Source organism: Ictidomys tridecemlineatus, chromosome 5 (genome assembly GCF_052094955.1).
Source record: "Ictidomys tridecemlineatus isolate mIctTri1 chromosome 5, mIctTri1.hap1, whole genome shotgun sequence".
In the NCBI taxonomy this organism is placed as follows: domain Eukaryota; kingdom Metazoa; phylum Chordata; class Mammalia; order Rodentia; family Sciuridae; genus Ictidomys; species Ictidomys tridecemlineatus.
Window position 1 is genome coordinate 97,403,970 of NC_135481.1, and position 22,327 is coordinate 97,426,296.

At 35.9% G+C, this 22,327-nt stretch overlaps 1 protein-coding gene across 7 annotated transcripts in view; it reads left to right on the forward strand.

Annotated features, from left to right (window-relative positions):
• The window catches only part of Ylpm1 (YLP motif containing 1), a 74,116-nt gene extending 53,301 nt beyond the window's left edge, over positions 1 to 20,815 (forward strand). For 2 of the 7 annotated variants that reach the window (XM_078050554.1, XM_078050558.1), the window contains 8 exons: positions 64 to 240; positions 326 to 409; positions 1,115 to 1,198; positions 4,126 to 4,206; positions 7,302 to 7,353; positions 12,548 to 12,678; positions 19,920 to 20,102; positions 20,433 to 20,815. In XM_078050554.1, the coding sequence (XP_077906680.1) occupies positions 64 to 240; positions 326 to 409; positions 1,115 to 1,198; positions 4,126 to 4,206; positions 7,302 to 7,353; positions 12,548 to 12,678; positions 19,920 to 20,066 (756 nt within the window). In that variant the 3' untranslated portion in view covers positions 20,067 to 20,102; positions 20,433 to 20,815. Of the gene's footprint in view, positions 1 to 63; positions 241 to 325; positions 410 to 1,114; positions 1,199 to 4,125; positions 4,207 to 7,301; positions 7,354 to 12,547; positions 12,679 to 17,960; positions 20,103 to 20,432 lie in introns of those variants that run through there. The other 5 variants (XM_078050555.1, XR_013439137.1, XR_013439136.1 and 2 more) reach the window with 5 other exon arrangements.
• Positions 20,816 to 22,327: the final 1,512 nt, after the last annotated feature.

Consider the following 22,327-nt stretch of genomic DNA (forward strand, 5'->3'; position numbering starts at 1 on the left):
TAAAAAAAATCTAGGATGAGTCTTTGCTTGTGCTAACTTCAGACCTTCTTGGGTGGATTTTAGGTAATGGAATATGAATATGAAGCTGAAATGGAGGAGACTTACCGTACCAGCATGTTCAAAACCTTCAAAAAGACTCTGGATGATGGCTTTTTCCCCTTTATCATTCTGGATGCTATCAATGACAAAGTGAGACATTTTGACCAGTTTTGGAGTGCAGCAAAAACCAAGGGATTTGAGGTATGGACTTAAGAGAACTTTAAAACACTTCATTTACATGTAAGTTTTATATTTCTTTGCCTAATCATTATTTATTGTTGCTTAGGTATATTTGGCTGAAATGAGTGCAGATAACCAGACCTGTGGCAAGAGAAATATTCATGGAAGAAAGCTTAAAGAAATAAATAAGGTGATTTCAGAAACAGGGTGGTAGAGTACCCTAATCTTTATTTTTCCCACATTAGCACTGTTATCTGGAAGTCCTTCTTTATCCTGTTTTCTTTTTTAGTTATAGTTGGACATAATATATTTTATTTATTTATCCTTATGTGGTGCTGAGGATCGAACTCAAGGCCTCGCACGGTCTAGGCGAGCACTCTACCGCTGAGCCACAACCCCAGGCCCCCCCACCCTTTTAAATATTTTTTTTAGTTGTAGTTGGACACAGTTCCTTTTTTTTTTTAATATATATTTTTTTGTTGCCAGTGACCTTTATTTAGTTAATTTATATGTGGTACTGAGAATCGAACCCAGTGCCTCACACCCACCAGGCAAGCACTCTACTGCTTAGCCACAACCCCAGCCCCAATACCTTTATTTTTTATTTATTTTTTTAATGTAGTGCTAAGAATCGAACCCAGCACCTCACGCGTGCTAGGTGAGCCCTCTACCACTGAACCACAACCTTAACCCCTATCCTGTTTTCTTTTTGAACATCTTTTCTACCTGTTTTATAAACATTTCTTTTCCTGTGTATATATGAAAGGGGTGGCTTGGCTCTTCCTAGAACTGGACTGTTACACTCACAGTACTAGTTAACTTTATCTTGGATACTCACTTAGTCTTTATATGAGTAGTTTCTAGAAATTACTTGACCTCCTGAATTTCTTAATAGATGGCTGATCATTGGGAAACTGCACCTCGTCACATGATGCGTCTAGATATTCGTTCTTTGCTGCAAGATGCTGCTATTGAAGAGGTATGTGTGTATCTTTAGCTTAAATACTGTTCAAAAACTTTTTTTTTCCACCTTTTGTACTTTGAAAAATGTAAAGCATATAGAAAAGTTACATGAATCGTATAATACCTGTACCTCAGATCTTTCATTGAGATATACCAATTATTAACATTTCGACACCTTTTTCTCTACATAGATATATGCTTAATATTATTGTTATTAATGTTGGCATTATTATTTGTGGAACCATTTGAGAATTAAGTTGTAGACCTTACAGCTTGTCACACTTAAATACTATAATAGACATCTCCTAAGAACAAGAACATTCTCTTATAAAACCAGTCAATTATCAAGTTCAGGAAATTTAACAAGTTTCCTGAAATACATTTCTTGAATTATGTATAGTTTCTGTGCAAATTTTATCAGCTGTTCCTAATACATGCTTTATAGCAATTTCTTTAAATTCCAGAATTTAATCCTTTCATGTAAAAGTAATTCTCCGCCTGTTATGATAAAGATAGAATTTTTTTTTAAAGGCACATCACACACCTGCTGTATTTAGACCACTTGGGTATTCATCTTTAAAAAAAATTAATATGTATTTTTAGTTATTGCTGGGGTTTATTTTATTCATTTATTTATGTGCAGTGCTGAGAATTGAGCCCAGTGCCTCACAAATGCTGAGCAAGCACTTTAACAGTGAGCCCCAGACCCAGCCCCATAAAGACAGAATTTTTGAAGAGTGTAGGCCAGTTGTTTTTTTAGAAGGAGCCTCAGTTTGGGTTTGCTTGTTTCTGTGTGCTAAGATTTAGGTTGAACTGTCGCCAGCTAGCTGGACTGGCAAGATGAGCTGGGTTCAAAGGAGTTAGCTGCAGCAATAAACTGAGAAAACAGCGAAGAAACCATGCAAAACAAGAACATGAGTTTCGAATGTGGGACTGCTCTGTGATCTCAAGGGTCAGCTCCACGCTGGATAGCACTGGAAGGAGCAAGAAAGAATACACCCAGAACCCCACTATTTTTTGGAGAAAAGACATTTGATAGAGTATTTCACCGAAAGAAGGCAAGGGATAGGGTTTTGAAAGGTGGAATCTTGCTTGGTGATGTCTTGTGGTCAGCAGATTGATTGACATCTTGGCAGGTCACACCCATCTCAGGTGCTGTGTGGGATCATAGGCAGAGCAAAAGGAAAGGCCTTGCACAGCCCAATCAGCACACAACGCCACAGCAGTCCCCTCATGCTCAAATGCGCATAGCTCACACACACAGCCCACGGATGGCTCCTGACATTGAACATTAGCAGGAATTCTACATGAGTGATGTTGTGTCCTCAGTGCTCCCCATTAGGAGTCATACGATGTCAGTTTCTCTCTTTGTTGTGATTTAGACATTGCTTGACTAAGCTAATATCAGTCAAGTCTTTTTCTCTTTTTGTAAGAATAATCTATAAGGGAAATTCTTTGGAACTGTGAGTGTCCTGTTCTCTAACATATTTTCACTTGTTAGTAATTCTTGCCTGAATGAGTTAATTTGGTGGAAGAAAATCTTTATCATGGAAAGGAGAGATTTTTCCATTTTAATTGCTGTGTGCTTCTGTTCTGTTTGATCTCTTCCTGTGAGTGGGAGTTATCTGTACTCAATGTTGTTGTGTTTTTAACTGTCATACCACTCCTCAGCCCATTTCCTCTGGCTTCTGCTCTTTCCATTACCTAGTGACTCTCTCACCAGTGATTTCCATGATAGTGGACAATTCTCTCTTCTATTACTTTACTTTGCCTACTTTCCTGAAAACATGTTTTTATCTTGGCTTTTGTGAGTCTATACACTTCTGGCTTTGCTTTTCTGGCCATCACTTTTCAGTGTCTTTTATTGACTTTTCCTGCTTCCCAACTTTAAGACTCTCTGCTTAGCTTGATTTTTACTTTGCACATTATATAAATGATCTGACTCTTTCTGGCACCATATATTGCTACTCTTGTGCCCATCATAGTAGTTTGGATTGCCATTTTTATATCTTTTGTTACAATCTTAATTTTTTAATGGGGGGTTATAGGTGATTTTTATAATTCTTCTATGATTATTTTCTAAATTCTCTGTCAAAAAAAATTATCTTCACTTTAAACTCAACCAACTCACATCCAAACCTGTTTCAGTATTCTGTTTTTTCAATTAAAATCACCAATCAGATATTTTTTATTTTTTTGGTTCCTAGGATTTAACCCAGAGGCACTTAACCAGAGAACCACATCCCCAGCCTATGTTTTACTTTTTGAGACAGGGTCTCACTAAGTTGTTTAGGGCCTCACTAAGTTGTTGAGTTTGGCTTTGAACTTGGAATCCTCCTGCCTCAGCCTCCTGAGCCAATGTGATCACAGGCCTGTGCCACCATGTCTGGCCCAGTCACTTGATTGGTAAAGCTAGTAATCTGAAAGTTATCTTTGATTTTTACCCTCCCCTATACCATTTGACCTTATCTATTTACCTTGTAATCTGTTACAAGTTTTGTCAGTTTTACATTGTAACATAGTTTCTCAAATCCACGTACTCTTATTTGCATTAACTACCATTCTGGGCCAAGTTACTATCATCCCACTTTTTACTATACTTTTTCTTATATTTCAAAATTTGAAACATAAGTTTACTTATTTGGAAAAAAATACTTGTTAAAGGTTGTAAAAAGAAACCCAGTTATCCATAAACATTTAAAACAAGTAACCATCTACGTGGAATAAAACATTATATTTAATCTCGTAGGGAATTATAAAAATGGGTATCCAGGCCAGAATATTGTTCTGTCTTTATTAGTTATGTTTCAAAATTAATAGTAAGTTTATGCTTTGCACACCATGCAAAGTGCTTATTCCTGATCCTAGTAATTCAGTGGTTTTCTAAATGTTAACTAAATGTTTTTTGTTTGTTTGCTGTTTAATGATTACTGTCATCTCTAGGTAGAAATGGAAGATTTTGATGCAAATATTGAAGAACAAAAGGAAGAAAAAAAAGATGGAGAGGAAGAGGAAAGCGAACTGGTAGGAGACAGACCAACCACTTTGAACAAAGTGTCTCTTTATTAGATTTCTTAAGGAGGTTTTATATTCAGATCTGTGGTCAGATTACTACTGTTGATATACACTTTTTAATGGTAAAAGTTTCCATAATCATCTTCAAGGAAATTTTTGGATACTTTTTATTTTTCCCTAGACCAAAAGAACCCTGTGTTAAAAGAAAACTTTAACAGAGTGCTAAGAAACTTACCTTTGTACCTATTCATCTATTTGTGGATAGTTTTAGGGGAATATACTTTTTAAGAAAATTATATTTGAAAGGGCATTCTTACATTCCAGCAGATATGTGGTAACAGCCTACCCAACATATGCGTAAATTGTCTCTTCTTTGCTACAAGATCTCAAAATCGAGTTTTTCTGTCAACTAAGTCAGAACTTAATTGAATGAGGAGGCAGAGGGTTGCCACTGGCTACTGGATTTGTTCTTCTGCATTTTATCCTGTTAAGTGATGGGGAAAATTTTGATTGTGTAGCCAATGGATTTTGCTTAGGCTGATTAGAAACTTACATTTGTGAGTTTGAAGTTCCTGTGTACTGTAAATGTTTTTGATCACAACTCTGTAGAGATGTTTGCTTTACCCTGTTATTGAAGAAAATGCGACCTATAGAGTTATGTTGAATTTTCAGTATTTGCTAATGAGGTACAGAGATAAGCAATGCCTTGGAATAGTGTTGCTTTTTAAATCCAGACTATTATTTGGTTTATTTAATATTTCACCTTTGCTAAAGTTGCTTCTCATATTCCTCTGAAAATGTATAAATCGAGAACCCTCATTCCTGGGGATTCCCAGAGTATAAAGACTCTCCAAGGAGTGGTCCCATCAAACCCATGTGTGATATAGAGGACTCTTGATAGAAACTGTGTTTATATAGAGATGGTGTCAACCTACATTCATAGATTTTAAATGTGGATTAAAAAATAAGCTTTAAAGTTAATGGCATTTGAGTCTCAGTATGTTTTTTTTAAACAAAGTCTATTTTTTCTAAGTTGTATTTTGACATACATAATCTAAAATGTAGGCAGGAAATTTCACTTAAAGGTCCACCCACCCTGTTCTGGACTATGGTTAATGACCTCTTTAGCTTCTTGCAGCATATATATTGCTAGAAAATGACCATGTAAGAAGTCTGCAATATCATTAGCTTTCTGAAGCTCTACCTTTATAGAGATTTCAATTTAGGATATGGTTCATAACATCTCAGTTGCTTGGGTGTAGGTCAAAACTTGGAGCTTTTAATTGAATGTACTATTTTTTAAAGTGAAACGCACTATAATACTCTATTTTTACATCAGAGTCATGGCAAGGAAGCCTTAGAGTTCTACCTTGCTGGACTATCTTTTATTTCCAAATGGTCTAACAGTTTAAGCAGTGGGAGATTGGTAGAGTTTTAAAGAACAGGATGGTTCCAGCAGGCAGAAATTAATATCCTTGTTTACTTTATGTTCTAAAACTTCTCTTAACCCATTCAAAGACCAGAATCCAGGATCTTCTACTGTTGCACTCTATCCCAAGAGTAAAAGATTCTTGGAGAATATTAATCAAAGGGTTAAGAGCAAGTCTTATTTCATTCCGACTATTTTGACAGAATTCTCAGTAAACTTTGCATTTTTCACTCTGTGCTGATTGATACACTGGATGAAATTAAAACATTTCTTGGTTAAGAAAATCCTCGTTGGGAGATCAATGGTGTAGTAGTTTGCCTTCTTTAGTGCTTCAGTATACCTAGTAGAATTGATTCAGAGTTTATATTATTCCAGTGATGCTTAAGGATTTCAGATGATTTTTGATGTATCACTTGTACAGGCTTCTTCAGTACTTAACTTTTAGCATCAACGCTTCAGCATAGCTTTCTTGTGGTTTGTTCTAGTAATGTATTTGGAAAAGATGATATAATTTATAACCTGAAATACCTAGTAAGCTGAAATTGAACTATTAGTTCTGGCTAGAAATGTGTAAAACCCATAAGTTCCCTGGTATAATGATGCTGGTGCTCAAGTAAACTCTTCCATAGAAGCTATTGTCATATTTTCAACACACCTTCCAACTTAGCTGTGTCAGTCTGTTCTATGAACTCGAATATTCTCAACAGTAGAGAGATATAATGATTCATAAAAAAAATTGCTGACACCTTTGATGAATTTGTCCTGTTTTCTAGGTCCTAATGTTAAAGTTTCTGTGTGTTAGGGTCTAATAGAAAACAGTCCAAGTGAAGGAAAGGGCAATCATGATAAATCACATGTACTTGCTAGGTGAATAAATGCATAGTTCACTAGATGCACTGGAAAACTGGAAACTGTTTTGGGAGTTTGAAATAAACCACTCAGTTATCTCATGATACCCAAGATGTAAGTTGGTTGTGGAGATTTTTGTTTTTTCGTATAATGGGAAAAAGTGGATTTAAAAAGACATCAGAAATAATAATCTAATTTCCAACTGATGAAAGAGAAATGCTCTGAAATTGATTCAATAAAATTAGTCTTTGTAAGATCTAACTGGTACATGGATTGAGTCATTTTAAAGTGAGTTTGAACTTCATAATTGGGTAGTTGGGTTCAGTGATACCAGCCCTCCTCCTTTCTTTCAAGTACTTAAAATAACACTGGACTGTCACGTAACTGTCTTGAAGAACACATTTTGGACTTCCTGCTACAATCACTTGAGAATAGCAGCTGTGATAGAAAATCACCTAGCTAGTGATTAATATCAGACACAGAATGATATTAATTTTGGCATAGTAACTATCTGTACATTCTTACCATAATTGCTATACAGCTGTTGTTCACACTACAATTATGAGCTCTGAACCATAGCTGCCTCAAAGCGCCTTCATAATACTATACTGAAGTGACTACCCTGAAATCCATGCATGAAGTTTGGCAAATTTGGTCTTTTAGTTTCTTCAAAGATAATGAGATTGTGTTTTCCCTAAGGATATATTTACAACTAGTGAGTGGAAACTGAATCCATTCCCAGTTTTAATGCTTTTCCAGTTCAAAAGTGTTTTGCATGTATGTGTCTCTTTCTAACCCTTCGAGCTTCTCTCTGTGTACGATTTAGGGTTACATTCCGAAAAGCAAATGGGAGATGGACACTTCTGAGGCAAAGCTAGGTGGGTATTTCCTTTTTCCTGTTTTTATATGTGATACCTCATGGTAATGGTCATAGAGCTTTCTGCTATAAGAAGAACAAATTTCCCAAAACTTCAGGTGAAAACACAATTTTTGGCCTGCCTCACATCCTCCAGTCTGTTTCATTAGCTTTTGGTTTAACTAGTTATATCTTGTGACAGAGTGGAAAAAGATTATTTAAAAGAATTGCTCTATTCCATTTGAAGTTTTTAGAGTACAGTGAAATATTTGATGAATTTAATAATTCTATAACTTTTAACATTCATTTTTTTATATTGATCAGAAATATTGGTGCTGGTGACGTTTCTTCTTTTAAAGAATATTTAATTGCAGCCCAAAGTTGAACCTGTTTATGAATACTTTGGATAAGGATAATAATTATTAAAATCTAAAGATTAATTAAAAGGCACGTATTTTTCTTGTAATGAATTAGAGGTTCTGGATATAGGGAAGTGAATATCTAATTCAGATTTTTGAAGATCCTGCTTTATGAGATTCCATATAAATTTTCCTTCAAGTTGTCGGTAGCACCAGGTTACAAGGTAAACCAGTTAAAATGATTATTTAAATCAGACTTCAAAGTTTCTTAATGTGAGGTTTTCCATCATGCCAAGCAAACAAAAACACATAATCAAGCAGATTACTCCAGTATTTCATGGTGATACTATAAAGCATTTTAAAATTTTTATTACTTCATTTAAAGATAACAGTTTAACATGTCCATTGAGATATATCAGAAAAATTTTAAGAAAACATGCTAGGAAACTTTTGGAACTACAAAGGCCTTAATGATGTGTGAATTATGTCTGTCAGCCTCTGCTGTTCTCTTCCTGATATCATACTGTGACTCCAAAACTTAAGGAACTGTCTAAACGTCTTTATTTCCTAGAACAAATTTAGTCATTTAGCTGCTTCACTCCCTAGGACACATTGTGTTTCTGGCACCACAGAAAATACACAGTTGTGAAAATTATGCCTTCTGTTTTGCACAGCTACTGGTGCTAACTCTTGATATTGACTACGTGTTTAAAAAGTAGTTCCATAAACAGTAATATTACTGTTATTGGGATAGGTTTTTTCTTTTCTTTTTTTTTGTACGGGGAATTGAATTCAGGGGCACTCAACCACTAAGTCACATCACCAGCCCTTTCTGAATTTTATTTAGAGACAAGGTCTCACCGAGTTTCGTAGGCCCTCAGCCTCCTGAGCCGCCAGCATTACAGCGCCTGGCTGGGATAGGTTCTTTATAATAAAATCTAAACATTTTTTAGAGCTGGTGATGTAGCTCAGTGCTTGCCTAACATGTGTGAGGCCCTAGGTTCAATCCCCAGCACTAAAGACAAACAAAAGACTTTTTTTTTTTTTTTTTAAAGCATATGTTAAATGAAAACTATGTTTCACTGACATATTCTACTTTTCTTTCCTCTGTGGGAAATCTTAATAATCACCAACTGTCTCCTTCCTTAGACCTGAAGCACATATATATTTAAATGCAATTAAATATGTAGAGAATAATGACCTCATTAATTTTTTATATAATGACGCTTTGGTTCTACTTATTTTGACATTAGATTGAAGTTCGAGGCTTATGTACTTTGGAAATAATCTATAAGACACTAAGACCATTTCTTTCTAATGGTTCTCTAAATGGTGGTTATCTTCTGGGGCAAAGAAAGATTATAAATAAAAATAGATAAGGTGAATATAAAAGTGGTAACTATTTTAGCTAAGCAAATATTCCTCAGAGGCATTGTGTAATATGTGATCTGGGATAGTGGTTTTTTAAACTGAAACCAGTCCATTTTTTACTTTTCTTTCTAGTTTCTAAGGAGAAAAGAAGATGGAATTTAGTTATGATAATTATTCAAGAAAATGTCATTAACATTGATTTTAATTTCTGGGAAGAATTCTGGCTTGTGTACCATTTAATCCTCAGAAAATATATCTTACACAGATACACTCGGTTTTGAAAACAGTGTTAGACAATGAATTACAGGAATGGATTTCTTATAAACCGTTTCTGGTAGGGTTAAGTCTGGTAATAAATCTAGAAAATAAATTCTAATGTTTACAGTTCAGCTTCTGATTGTTTATAATAGGAGTGACAATAATACTTTGTATAAGGACTTGCATCTTGCACCACTGTATTGTCTTGAGAGCTGATCCATCCATGGAGGAAGGCAAATCCAGTGTGTTTTCTTGAAAGTACTTATTCCTTTGAGATTAGTCTTTTGAGCCAGTTTAGAGGTTTTCCTTTAACTCATGAGTATCTTTATCTGAGAATTAGCTTATTTATGTTGTCTTCCTTATCATAACAGGTACAATTGATTTTTCTGAGTACTCAATCAACATTCTTAAATTACTCTTGGTAATATGATTATGCTGGTGGAAACATTAAGCTTTAGCAGTGTCACACATTGAACCAAAAGAAGAGCTGAATCTGGAACTGAGGAATTTGATTCACAAATTAGTCTGCCAGTAAGAAAATTCTGACCTCAAATCTTTCAAGCATCTGGTTAGGTCTCATTGCAGAGTCTTAATTCTGTGCCCAGTATATAGTTCAGCCTGTGTCTGTGTCTGAAAGCAACCTAATTTTGAAATAGTTCAGAGCAGGCCTGAGCTACATCTGGTGTGGGTGTCATGGAACTGTTGAAGGCTGCCTGTAGTCTGCCTTTAGTTTTATACCTAACTATTACTTCCCAGCTGGGACACAGGCATTCTAAAGCAAGGTGGGTATTATTACATGCCACATCAGATGCTGGGATCCAGAATTGAAGCCGCTTAAATTCCAGAAATGTGATTTTCGTTTCCCAAACTGTAAGAACTAGAATATTTGAAACCATTTTCATCCTAACTTAGGTTTCACCATCTAAAGTACTTTTCTCTTTCTCTTCTCTATGTCATTTTTCTGTACTTAAGTTGTTGTGTATTGGCTTTCTGCACATCAGTCAGACTCATCTCTTCACAGTTGGAATGTAACTATTGTTTGTATAGGCACATAACACTTGTATGTTCACCATGAACAGATTTTCAGAAATATTATTTACATTTAGGAAATACTTAGATGTATCTAAGAATTTTTCTGTTGTGCTGTATAATAATATTTACAGTTTTAAAGATGTGGTAAAATTCTATGGCCTGCCAAGTTGGATTTAAAATTCATCATCATCTTAAAACTTTATCTTTTGAATCTCAGATGTCTCAAAATCATTAGTGTAAGTGTATTGGTCACCAATCTTCCTTTTATAATTAAGAACCCAGATTCCTCTTTCCTCACCTTATGCCATCCATCTGTGTGTTTGGGTTTCCAGTATGTCATGTGGAAGAGATATGAATGAGCCTTTCTTTAGTCCCAACAAGGAAACTTTTAAACAGATTGCACAATAAAATTTCAAATTAAACATTTTAAACAAGGGTGCTCAGACTAGAAATGCCTGCTCTTCTGACTAGAACACCTGGTCTGTAACTCCTGTCATATATCCAGTGTATAAGGAAGATCTCTTGCAGTTTTCACTGCTCTTCTGCATTGCTACCTGGCCATTCTCTATTCTTGGAATTCAAATGTGAATTTTTTTCCTTTGAAGTATGTTAATGTCAAAATTAATTGTATTAAGTTTCAAACTCAATTGAGGTTTATTTAACTTATATAATAAGTATGCGGGAGCTTCCTACTCTTCTGGTAACACTGTATGCTGTTGAACTAAGTCCGGTGTCATTGCTTATAGGACCTTGTTGATGATTTTCAAATACCATATCCTATGTCCCTGTGCAGGAAGGAGTCACTTATTTAAGATTGTGTATAGTATGGCCTGTAGATAGAGCCACTTGGTATAGCATGTGATCTGCAGAGGAAATACAAGACTGGTTCTACAGAACCCCACCCATGTGAAAATTTTGCCAAAACAAGATGATAAACTTTTCTTGAGTTTTGTAAAGTAATAAATTTGCCTTACTGATTTTTTAGTGATAATTGCTTTTGTGGGTTGGGAGGGTTGAAACTAAAAAGTTTGCCAATTATGCAAAGTCTTTCTGGCCTTTAAATATTGTACAGTTTGTTGTGTGTGAAATTCATATATTTGAAGCATAAATTCACCCTCCTCCTTGCCACTGCTTCCATTGCACTTCATATCAAGTTCTCTCCAACTTGGTACCTTAAAGATTTCTATTATATACCCTCTGCACCTGTTACGGAATTCTATGAAGTATGGTCATTGTGTTCCTGAAGATTTTAGGCTTACCTTTATTGGTCTGCTTTAATAATAGTATGTTTATATAACTTCAAATGATTCAAAAGTTTAGTACTTTATTGTAGCTAAAAATGTATATAACTCATGATATTCCATATGTAGTATTCAAGATCAATTATTAATAACCAATAAAAAAACACAACACATTTTCATTGCGTGTTCTTCTTTAAGACATCTAATCTCCTATCTCATAGTTTCTGGATGTGGAATTCTTATTCATTTAATTGATTATAGTTGTAAGCTCTTGGGAGGCCTGGCCCTCTGAATCAGGGTTCAGAAAGAAATATCAGATCTGGTCACTTTGGCTGACTAGACTTCAGCATCAGAATGGTCAACAGTATTTCATGATGTATCCAGAGAAAGTGGCAATCTCATATAGTCATCTGATTTATAAACATTAATTCATGATTTAATTCTCTCATAGCAGCCCAAATCCTAAACTGTACATCTTAAATCTTCTTAAATATCACTAAGTTCTTGGTACTGCTTACTTTTCATATGATACAATATTACACACAATTGTAGATGAAATGAATGGTATTAATGATGTGTTGAAGAAAAAAATAAGAATGGAAGTAATTGTCTTAGAAAAATACAGCTTTTCATTCAAAACTTTGAATTGGGGAGCATGGGAGAACAAGGAGAAGGCAGAAGACAAGTGCTTTTTCTTGCTTTGTTCATTACTTGTTACTTAAACCAGCATCATAATGTAACAGTGGCTAGTACAAACATCAGATAGACCATGGAAATTGCACAGAACTTGACATTTTTCTCAGCCATGAAGATAGTTTGGATCTACAAGTGATGCTCCACTCAAAAATATGGATAATTCCCCTTGAAAGTATTCCAGACTTCTTTTCCCTTGTATATGTGTTGTGTACAAATTCACACTCTTCCTTAATGCTTCGGCTCTGTGTTTGTCCCTCAGACAAGTTGGATGGCTTGAGGACTGGTACTAAAAGGAAACGTGACTGGGAGGCGATTGCCAGCAGAATGGAGGATTATCTTCAGCTCCCTGATGATTATGAAACTCGTGCTTCTGAGCCTGGGAAGAAGAGGGTAAGTGACTTTTGTTAATAACTCACAACAAATAAAGGACCCATTTAAGCATCAGATTTTAGAAAAATATGAGGAGATAATTATATGAATGCCATTTTTTAGAGCATTTTAGTTTTGATACTGTATGACATTACATATTCTAAAAAGAAGGGAGACCTTACAAATTTTAGGTCAAAATGTGCACGTGACTTAAAAAATGGAGAACAGAACCTTACATGGTTTGCATGTTGTCAATTTTAAAGGAGCTGGGAGTAACTATTATGTTATTTTATCATAAGGTAAGAATGGGGTGCAGAGTAGGGTGTAAAGAGAATCTGTAATACTTCTTAATGGATTTTATGGCGAGGGTCCAATGGTAGATGAGATCAAGAGTGACTTCCTTAGGGTTCTGGCAATGCACATCCAATGTTTGTGATGTTGTTTAGTCTGAGGGAGTCATAAGCTTAAGTTTTGTTAGAAATCTAAGTAAAGACCTGGTTGTAGTGTAGCCCCAGCTATTCAGAAGGCTGAGGCAGGAGGATCACTTAGAGTCTAGGAATATCAAGCTAGTCTGGATAGCATAATTGGACCCCATCTCAGATTAGGTTAGGTTAGGTTAGATGAGATACAAATCCATCTAAGTGAAAATATTAAATTGGCTATTAGATTTACAAGTGTGAAATTCATGAGAGACCAGACTGAAATAATGAATTTGAGAAAAATGGTAAACCATGAAACTGAATGATCTTGCCCAAGGAGAAATTTAAAATAGATAAGAAAATGGGATGCTGGATCTCAAAATTTAGAAATTCAGATAGAAGTGTTTCAAGAAGAAAAAATCAGTTTTAAAGTGAAAAAACAATTAAATTGAGAACAGAAATGGCCATTAGATTTGGCAACATGAGGGTTCCTGTATGTTCTTCTCTTAGATGAGAGACAGAAGCCAGTTTGGAGGAAGTTCAGGAGGCTGAGGTAGGCGGATCATGAGTTCAAAGCCAGCCTCAGCAACTTAGCTCTTTTTATATCTTATTAGAGTGTCACTGAGGATTGGCTCATTGGTTAAGTGCCCCTGGGTTCAGTCCCCTTGTACCAAAAAAAAAAAAAAAAAAAAAGAAGCAGCAGCAGCAACAGCCAATTTGGAGCATATTAGAGAAGAAGTATGTAACAGCAAATGAAGAGGAAGTTTTACTATGAAAGGGAACAGAAATATGAAGCCAGGACATGGGTTGGGTGTACCACATAGATATTGGATTCAATTAAAGTGATATATATGTGTATCTTTTAAAACAAACTAACAAAGCAAAGAGATCATATATACACTGTTATGAACAACTTTCTTCTGTATCTTGATATAAGTATCTACAGATCTATCATTCTTTTTAAAAAGCTGCCCAATGTGCCATTATTTGGTTGTACAAGTAGTTATTTAACCAGTCCATTATTGATGGATATCTATGCTATTTCCATTTTATTGCTAATACAGATACTACAGTAGAAATCATGGGGCATAAGCCTTGGTATCTTTTTGCAAATATTTCCTTAGGATGAATTTTTAGCACTAAAGCTGCAAAGTCATAGAATAGATTTATCATTCTGACAGATATAAGATTTTTTTCCAGAAAGGTCCAACTATTTCTTTATCCTCATGTAAATTAAGTATCCTCTTTTACCATACTTACACTCACAGTGCTGTAATCAAACTTTTTGACTATCTGATATCTGGGAGAAAAATATATCATTTCTTATTAAGAATGGGGTTGTCGGGGCTGGGGATGTGGCTCAAGCGGTAGCTCGCTCGCCTGGCTTGCGTGCGGCCCGGGTTCGATCCTCAGCACCACATACCAACAAAGATGTTGTGTCCGCCGAGAACTAATAAATATTAAAAATTCTCTCTCTCTCCTCTCTCATTCTCTCTTTAAAAAAAAAAAAAAAAGAATGGGGTTGTACATGATACTTTTTACACATGATTTCTTTGTATTTTTTCATGAATTTCCTCAATGGTTGAATACTAAAATATTTTTTTTCTAAAGAGATAAAAAGTGCCAGTAAATCTTCATGAAAGTGTGTTCCATTTCAAAGAATCCAGCTTTCAAAGCTATTTCAAATATTGCAGACAGCCCATAAGCCTACTCTTGTCTGTGTAGCTTGAGGGAATAAGGAAGAGATACCCTTATAATGGCTTTTCATTTGTGTCCAGCCCCTCCCAAGGACTATTTGGATCATGCCTGTTACTCCAATTTTAAGGTTGAGGTCAATAGAAATAGAAAGTGGCTGACTGCGGCTGTAGTTCAGTGGCAAAGTGCTTGCCTAGCATGTGTGAGGCACTGGTTCAGTAGTCCTCAGCACCACATAAAAAATAAATTAATAAACAAAGATATTGTGTGTCCCTGTACAACTAAAAAATATATATATATATATATATATTTTAAAAAAAAAAGAAGAAGCCTGGTGCAGTGATGCACGCCTGCAATTTCAGCGGCTCAGGAGGTGGGAGGATTGCAAGTTTACAGCCAGCCTCAGCAAAAGTGAGGCATTAAGCAACCCAGTGAGACCCTGTCTCTAAATAAAATACAAAACAGGGCTGGGGATGTGGCTCATTGGTCATGTGCCCCTGAGTTCAACCCCTAGTACCAAAAAAAGAAAGAAATAGAAAGTGGCACACCTGAACTGGGATTGTAGCTCAGTGGTAGTGCACTTGCTTAGCATGTGTGAGGCCCTGGGTTGGATCCACAGCATCACATTAAAAAAATAATAATAAATAAATAAAAATGAAGATAGTGAGGAAATATACTTTTCCTTCTAATCCCATATTCTTCCATCTACAACTAAAAAAAGTTAAAAAAAAAAAGTGGCACACCTTCTTCGGAAGTGATTTGAGAATAATAATTCAGTGTAGTTTTGGTAACACATAATATGAAATGAGACTTTTTTTTTTTTTTTTTACTTAGACATCTGTCACCCGTGCAATAAGAAGTTTATGATCCCTTGCAGTTTACTGTCAAGTTGGGTGACAAGAGAAAACTGAGGAGTGCACATTGTAGTCCTAAATGGCTAAATGGCCTAGTTCTAAAATGGCTCCTCTTTAATCTCATTCCTCTGCCTCATATCTTGATTTTAAATAGTTTTTAACTCTCAAACCACTCACCAAAATCAATATCAGGGCCCAAGGAAAGAAGATCTTATAAGTAGCAAGAATGTAGCATACATTATTCCATTCCTTTCTTGGGTCTCTTGGTTTCAGTAGTTCAACTTTTTACAAATACCATATGGATTCTGGAATTAACTTCTACCACAACAAAAAGGTGATTTTTGTAGAGTTGATCATATTAGAAATTTTACCTAAATGGCTAGGCTTTAAAGTATACTTGTTTTTAAGAAGTTTCAGGTTTAGTTGGATATAAAATGGCAGCTCATGTGGACTCTATTTTGTATTTTTTAAATTTAATTAATTTATTTATATGTGGTACTGAGAATTGAACCCAGTGCCTCACGCATGCCAGGCAAGTGCGCTGCACTGAGCCACAGCCCCAGCCCCACTATTTTGTATTAACTTTATGACTGTGGAAGGTGAACATTTTCCTTGTTTAACAAATTTGTATATTTTAGAAATATTTTTAGTAATAATAGATGAAATATATATATAATCAAACCTTAGAGTGTTAGCCAAGGTTTTTTTTATATTATAACACATTTTTCTTACAGTTAAGTGGCAAAAAGAAAGACATTGGGCTATAAACCTCAAAAGTACCTTTAGGAAAATTAGAAGGGACACTGACTCAAGAAGCCATTTCTGGCCAGGTATGGTGGTACACACCTGTAATCTCAGCAACTCAGGAGACTGAGATGGGAGGGTCGAAAGTTTGAGGCTATTAGGGAAATAGGGAAAGACACTGTCTCAAATGAAAAGAAAAGAAAAGAAGGAGCCATTCTGGCTGAAAGCCATTATTTCATTCCTGTTATTGTTAGTGTTTTGATGATCTTTCATTCATTTTACAAATTGATTGTCTATGTGAATAAGTCCTATAAGGAGCTGACCTCCAATGGAAGAATCCAGCATGTAAATTAGTAATTTTAATACAGCATAAGTATGTATTAGAGATGTGAAAAAAATGTAACACCTTCCAGTATATTGTAATTCCAGTTTCAAAAATCTTAGTAATTCCCCACCCCCACCCCATCTTTCAAATAGAATATTTAAATTTGACTTGTTACTTATCCACAATTCCTGGAAATAAAAGTTTCTGTCTTACAAAACAACAAAACAAAACAAAAAACTTAGTAATTCATGCATAATCATAGTGCTTATTTGAAAAATAATATACTTTTTCTTCTAATCCCATATTCTTCCATTTTATCAAGGTTTTAAGCACTTAGAATCTAAAGTGCAACTTTAAAAGTAGCAGGTTGAGATTGATCAACATATTTAGCTCTGTGCTGAATATATTGATCAATGCCCCAGACATGAGTTTAAATTTATTGTGAGCTGGTTACCTTTTCCTTGTTCAGTAGTCATAGTCTGCCCATACATCTTTTATGCTCCCCACCACAAGTCATCTTTCAATAAAATGTGTATCCTTTATTCCAAGTAGAACTACCAGTGCCTATGAATTAACCAAAGTTAAATTATTTATTTATTTTTTGATGTGTAGAATGCCCAGAGATCTTTGTATACAAAAAACCGCATTGGGGCAGGGGATATAGCTTAGTTGGTTAAATGCTTGCCTCACATGCACAAGGCCCCTGGGCTGGGGATGTGGCTCAAGTGGTTGCTCGCTCGCCTAGCATGCGTGCAGCCTGGGTTCGATCCTTAGCACCACATACAAACAAAGATGTTGTGTCCGCTGAAAACTAAAAAATAAATATTAAAAAATTCTCTCTCTTTCTCTTAAAAAAAAAAAGAAGAGTCAGGTGTGTCGGGGTTGGGGTTATGGCTCAGTGGTAGAGCACTCGCCTTGCACATGCAAGGCCCTGGGTTCGATCCTCAGCACCACATAAAAATAAATAAATAAATAAATAAAGTTATTTTTTAAAAAAGAGGTGTTATTATTTCCTTCCCCGCTATAGTTCCTACACATCCCTTTGACCACATGATTGCATTAGGAGAAGCCTGGTCATTTCATAACCAGTCCTGCAGATGGGAAAAGGGAAGGCCAGTATACCTTAGAGCAATAATGCATGTTTAATTCCAATATAAAGAGTATGGAGGGTTTTTTTGTTGTGGAGGGTGGGTACCAGGGATTAAACTCAGGGGCACTCGACCACTGGACCACCTCCTGATCAGCCGTATTTTGTATTTTATTTAGAGACAGAGTCTTACCGAGTTGCTTAGCACCTCACCAGTACTGAGGCTGGCTTTGAACTCATGATCCTCCTCCTCCAGCCTCCTGAGCCACTGAGATTACAGGCATGCACCACCTTGCTGGCTGAGAGCATGGAGTTTTGATGCTCTCATTTCCTTTCTTTGTCACAGATAATAAATAAATCACAAGCATATTTAAAATACAGTCTTTGGTACTGTGCATTACAAGTAGCAGAGTCATAGTCTGCCTTTCAGTATTTGAAGTCATGGGAGGGGAGGGGTTGGGGAGATAGGAAGGATAGTAGAATGAAAAAGACATTATTATTACTGTGTATATATGTAACTGCATGACCAGTGTGATTGTGCAACCTGTATACTCTGAGAAATTATATCCCATCTGATTCAAATGTATGATATGTCAAGGTCATTGTACTGTCATATGTAACTGATTAAAACAAATTTTTTAAAAAAATTAATATAATATTGTAAGAGTTCGTTTTTTTAAAAAAAAAAAATCAGAATACCACCAACAGGAAATACCCCTGAATCATATATCTGTATTTGTAATCCTGCCAGCTGTGTCAGTGGGTCTCTATGTCATGTATGAAGGTAATAATACTAGCTTTCTATTTTCTAAGATGAAATTTCAAGAAATTTTAATTCTGTGGGGATAAATAAAACTCAGTCCTTGAACTAAGGTGTTTACAAGGCCAAGTGCTGTGTGGCACATGCTACACAGCTACTTGGGAGGCTGAGGCAGGAGGATTGCAAGCTTGAGACCAGCATTGGCAATGTAATGAGACGCCCATCTCAAAAAACAAACAACAACAAAAAGATGTTAAAGTGTTTATAGTTTATATGCCTTGCTTTCACATTTCCATTTTTGTTTCTAACTGCTTTAGTTTTTAGTGTCCCCAAGAGGTATTAGAATCCAAGCTGTATCCAAGCAAGAAATAAAAATTTTTAAAACTATTTTGGGGAGGGTGGGAGTGATAGCTTAACTGTTTAGGCCAGGTGGGGGCTGAGGAATTCCAACTCAATGTGTATAAATTATATGGAGAAGACAGATCTATAATTGGGTAATTACACTGAAGTGTGAAATTCAAAAGTAGACATGTTGAAATCCTAAAGGAACTTCAGAAAAGTAATGATTAAAAATGATTATTTGGGGTTCAGTGGTAGAGCTCTTGCCTAGCATGTGTGAGGCACAAGGTTTGATCCTTAGCACCACCTAAAGATAAAAAAATTAAAGGTATTATGTCCATGTACAACTAAAAATATTTTTTTTAAAAAGGGATAAAGTATGGAAGGATGACTACATTCATGCCAGGTGAACAAGGTTTGGGGAAAGACATTACTAGAAAGACTGGTACTTGCAAAATTAAAAATGAAATGACTGACGTGCTCTGAGAATCAGAAATAAGTCTGTTGTTTATCTCTGTCACTGGCCAGAGATGCCACAAAATGGACAGGGGCCAGATCAAGTGGGATCTGAGTACGTGGACTTTGTCTTAAAGACTTACTAAAGGTACCCTTTTTCTTAGGGGAAGAGTTTGAAACAGATAAGAGTCACAACTGTGTTTTTGGGGGAAATCTCTATGGTAGAGTGGATTGGAGGGGGTGAGTAGAGGCAGGAAGACTAATCAAAGATTAGTACTTCGGGTTAAAAAAGAAAGGGACAGGGACAGGCCTGTGAGTTTAAAGGACAGGCCTGTGAGTGACAAAGGAGGTGGAGAAGGCAGGACTGAGCCAAGAGCTGAACTGCTTAAGAGCTACAGTGGTTAGGACTTGGTGACTTAAGTAAGATACAGGGCTTTCTTCTGTTCTCTTGGGTTAATTTTTACTATGTTCTGAACTTGGAGTTTCATGCGTGTCATTCTGCCCCTGAAGTTACCCAAAGAGGGAGGGGTACTTTTGCATATATTTTTCTCTGTAGCCCAGCCTAATGCTATGTTCTCTTTAGGTGAGATGGGCAGACCTGGAAGAAAAGAAGGATGCAGATAGGAAAAGGGCCATAGGTTTTGTGGTCGGACAGACAGATTGGGAGAAGATTACAGATGAAAGTGGCCACCTGGCTGAAAAAGCCCTCAATCGAACCAAATATATATGAGACTTAGTTTTTGAATGGAATCATTATTCCTTTAAGGTAAGAGTACCCAGTCATATAAATAACCTACTATGTGGTTGCTTCAAAGGGTTTAAGATGAAGAAGACAACATGCATTACTAAAAATGCTATTTTCTAATTCTGAAAGAGTAAGTATGAACTGGTTTTTTGCTAACATTTACAATAACATATTAGAAAAGAAAGCAATGTTCTGTAATCCTGGCTTGCTTATAAAAATATAGAACTTGAGAAAAGCTTGGATTCTGTGGATTGGAGAAAAAGTGGAGTCATGTTGTGATAATGAGACCTGCTGAACTTTCTGCCATTTTTTTTTTTTTCCTGACATAACAATTTTTTCTTTTCTTTCCAGGTGGTTCGCTTTGAGGTGATCTGAAGCCAAGGCCTCATGGATCTTCTTTGTGTGTCACCTTGCTTCCACGTTTCCATTTTTGTTTTGTTTCTACTGCTTTAGTTTTTAAAATTCTCCAGTGTCCCCAAGAGGTATTAGAATCTTGCTGTATCCAAGCAAGAAATAAAAATTTTTAAAACTATTTTGGGGAGGGTGGGAGTGATAGCTTAACTGTTGAAGCCAGGTGGGGACTGGAGGATTCCGACTGAATATTTCCTCCTCTGTACAATATCACAGACTATCTCTATCATCATTGCTTTGTGGCTGTTTTTGTTTTTTACTATATGTAACTGGTAGCTGATTGTACTAGGATTAAAAACAATAAACTTTCACGATAAAGCCAATGAGATTCATGGGCTACACAGCATGGGCCCTTTTCTCGTTTTCTTAATTTTTCTTGTATTGAATTTTTAAAATGGTGTGACCTAATTACATGCAAGCTGAACATCCCAAAGCCTCTTTCCCATTGAATATTATTGTAGCTCAATGGTTCTATAGCATATGTTGTAAAACGTAAGGTTCAGTGGTGTTCAGAACACTCATCGTTGTTTTATACATACTTTGTTTCTTTATCTTTGTGTCTTAAAGACTGATAGAGACCAAGTTCAAATATTCATCCAGTTCTCTGGAGCATATTTGTTCTGTAACATAATGTTTTGTTTTTTGTTTTTTTCAGGGGGTGGGGTCTCTATTCTTCCCACTCTTCTTTCCTTTTTCTTAATGCTATATTATGTTTTGATTTTTTTTTCCCCTGATCTAGATTTGAATCCTGGTGAACATAACTGATGTACTCCACAGAACTCAAGCTTATTGCCTTACTTTGAACTTGAAATGTTGATTTTTGAATCAAAATCACAGGGCAGGAACATGCAGATGCAGGGCCCTCTGACATGCAGCCTTGAAGCCTGTCAGGTTTTCAGGTTCTTGCCAGATTGCTCACTTTTGGAACATGTGGCCTTCTGCACAGAATTTCCTCTCTGTGGTAATGCAAGGTAGAGCCCAGGAACACAAAGGCTAAAACCCAAATGCCATCCTTCTTTACACCCAGAAAGAGGACTCTTCCCTTTCTCGTTTTACAGTTTAAAAAAAGACATCTTCTAGCTTGAAAAAAAGCCTTTTTCCTTAAATGCCATTTTCACTTTGTTAGCCACTTAAGCAGTTTGTAAATGTGTTCACCTAAGACTTCAGCATTTTGAAGTGTTCTCTTTCAGCCCACAGATGAAAATCATTTTGTTTTATGATCTACAGTAAATACCGTGTACATAGAAGTATTTACTAGCAGCCCAATAATATCACTTTGGGTTCACCAACTTGATATTATAGTACTGAAGACTGATTTAATGGAAACCCTGACAACTTTCTGTACTTGTATCTTCCCTGGAATTCTGAATGTTTAAAGCTAAGACTTTAAATTCATTAACAAGTCAATATTGAATGTATAATTTGCTTCATTAAATAACTTCCAGTGTTTGTAGTATTTAGTAGCTTTTTTGATTTGCTTATTAGCCTATGATACATTTCTAAATACCAGTCTTTCTCAGGGCCTTTATTATGATGGGAGAAGGTACAAGATAGCCATAGAATTATTGTTTGTGCAAAGACTTACTAAAGGTAGCCAGTGTGTCTCCTCATCAAAAATAAAACTTCCAGAATGTGTTCTCTAATTCAGGAGAAATAGGAAGCCTCTGTGTTCTTCTAGCAGATGCTTTATTTCAGTTGTCCTTAATTTTTTTATAGTATTCAGAATGCCAATGAAATAAGGAGTGAAGGTCACCTGTGAATCAGGTTGGTGTCAGTGTTCCTATACCGGAGGGAAGGAGAAGAATCAACAGTCAGACATGGCTTCTTTCTGTTTT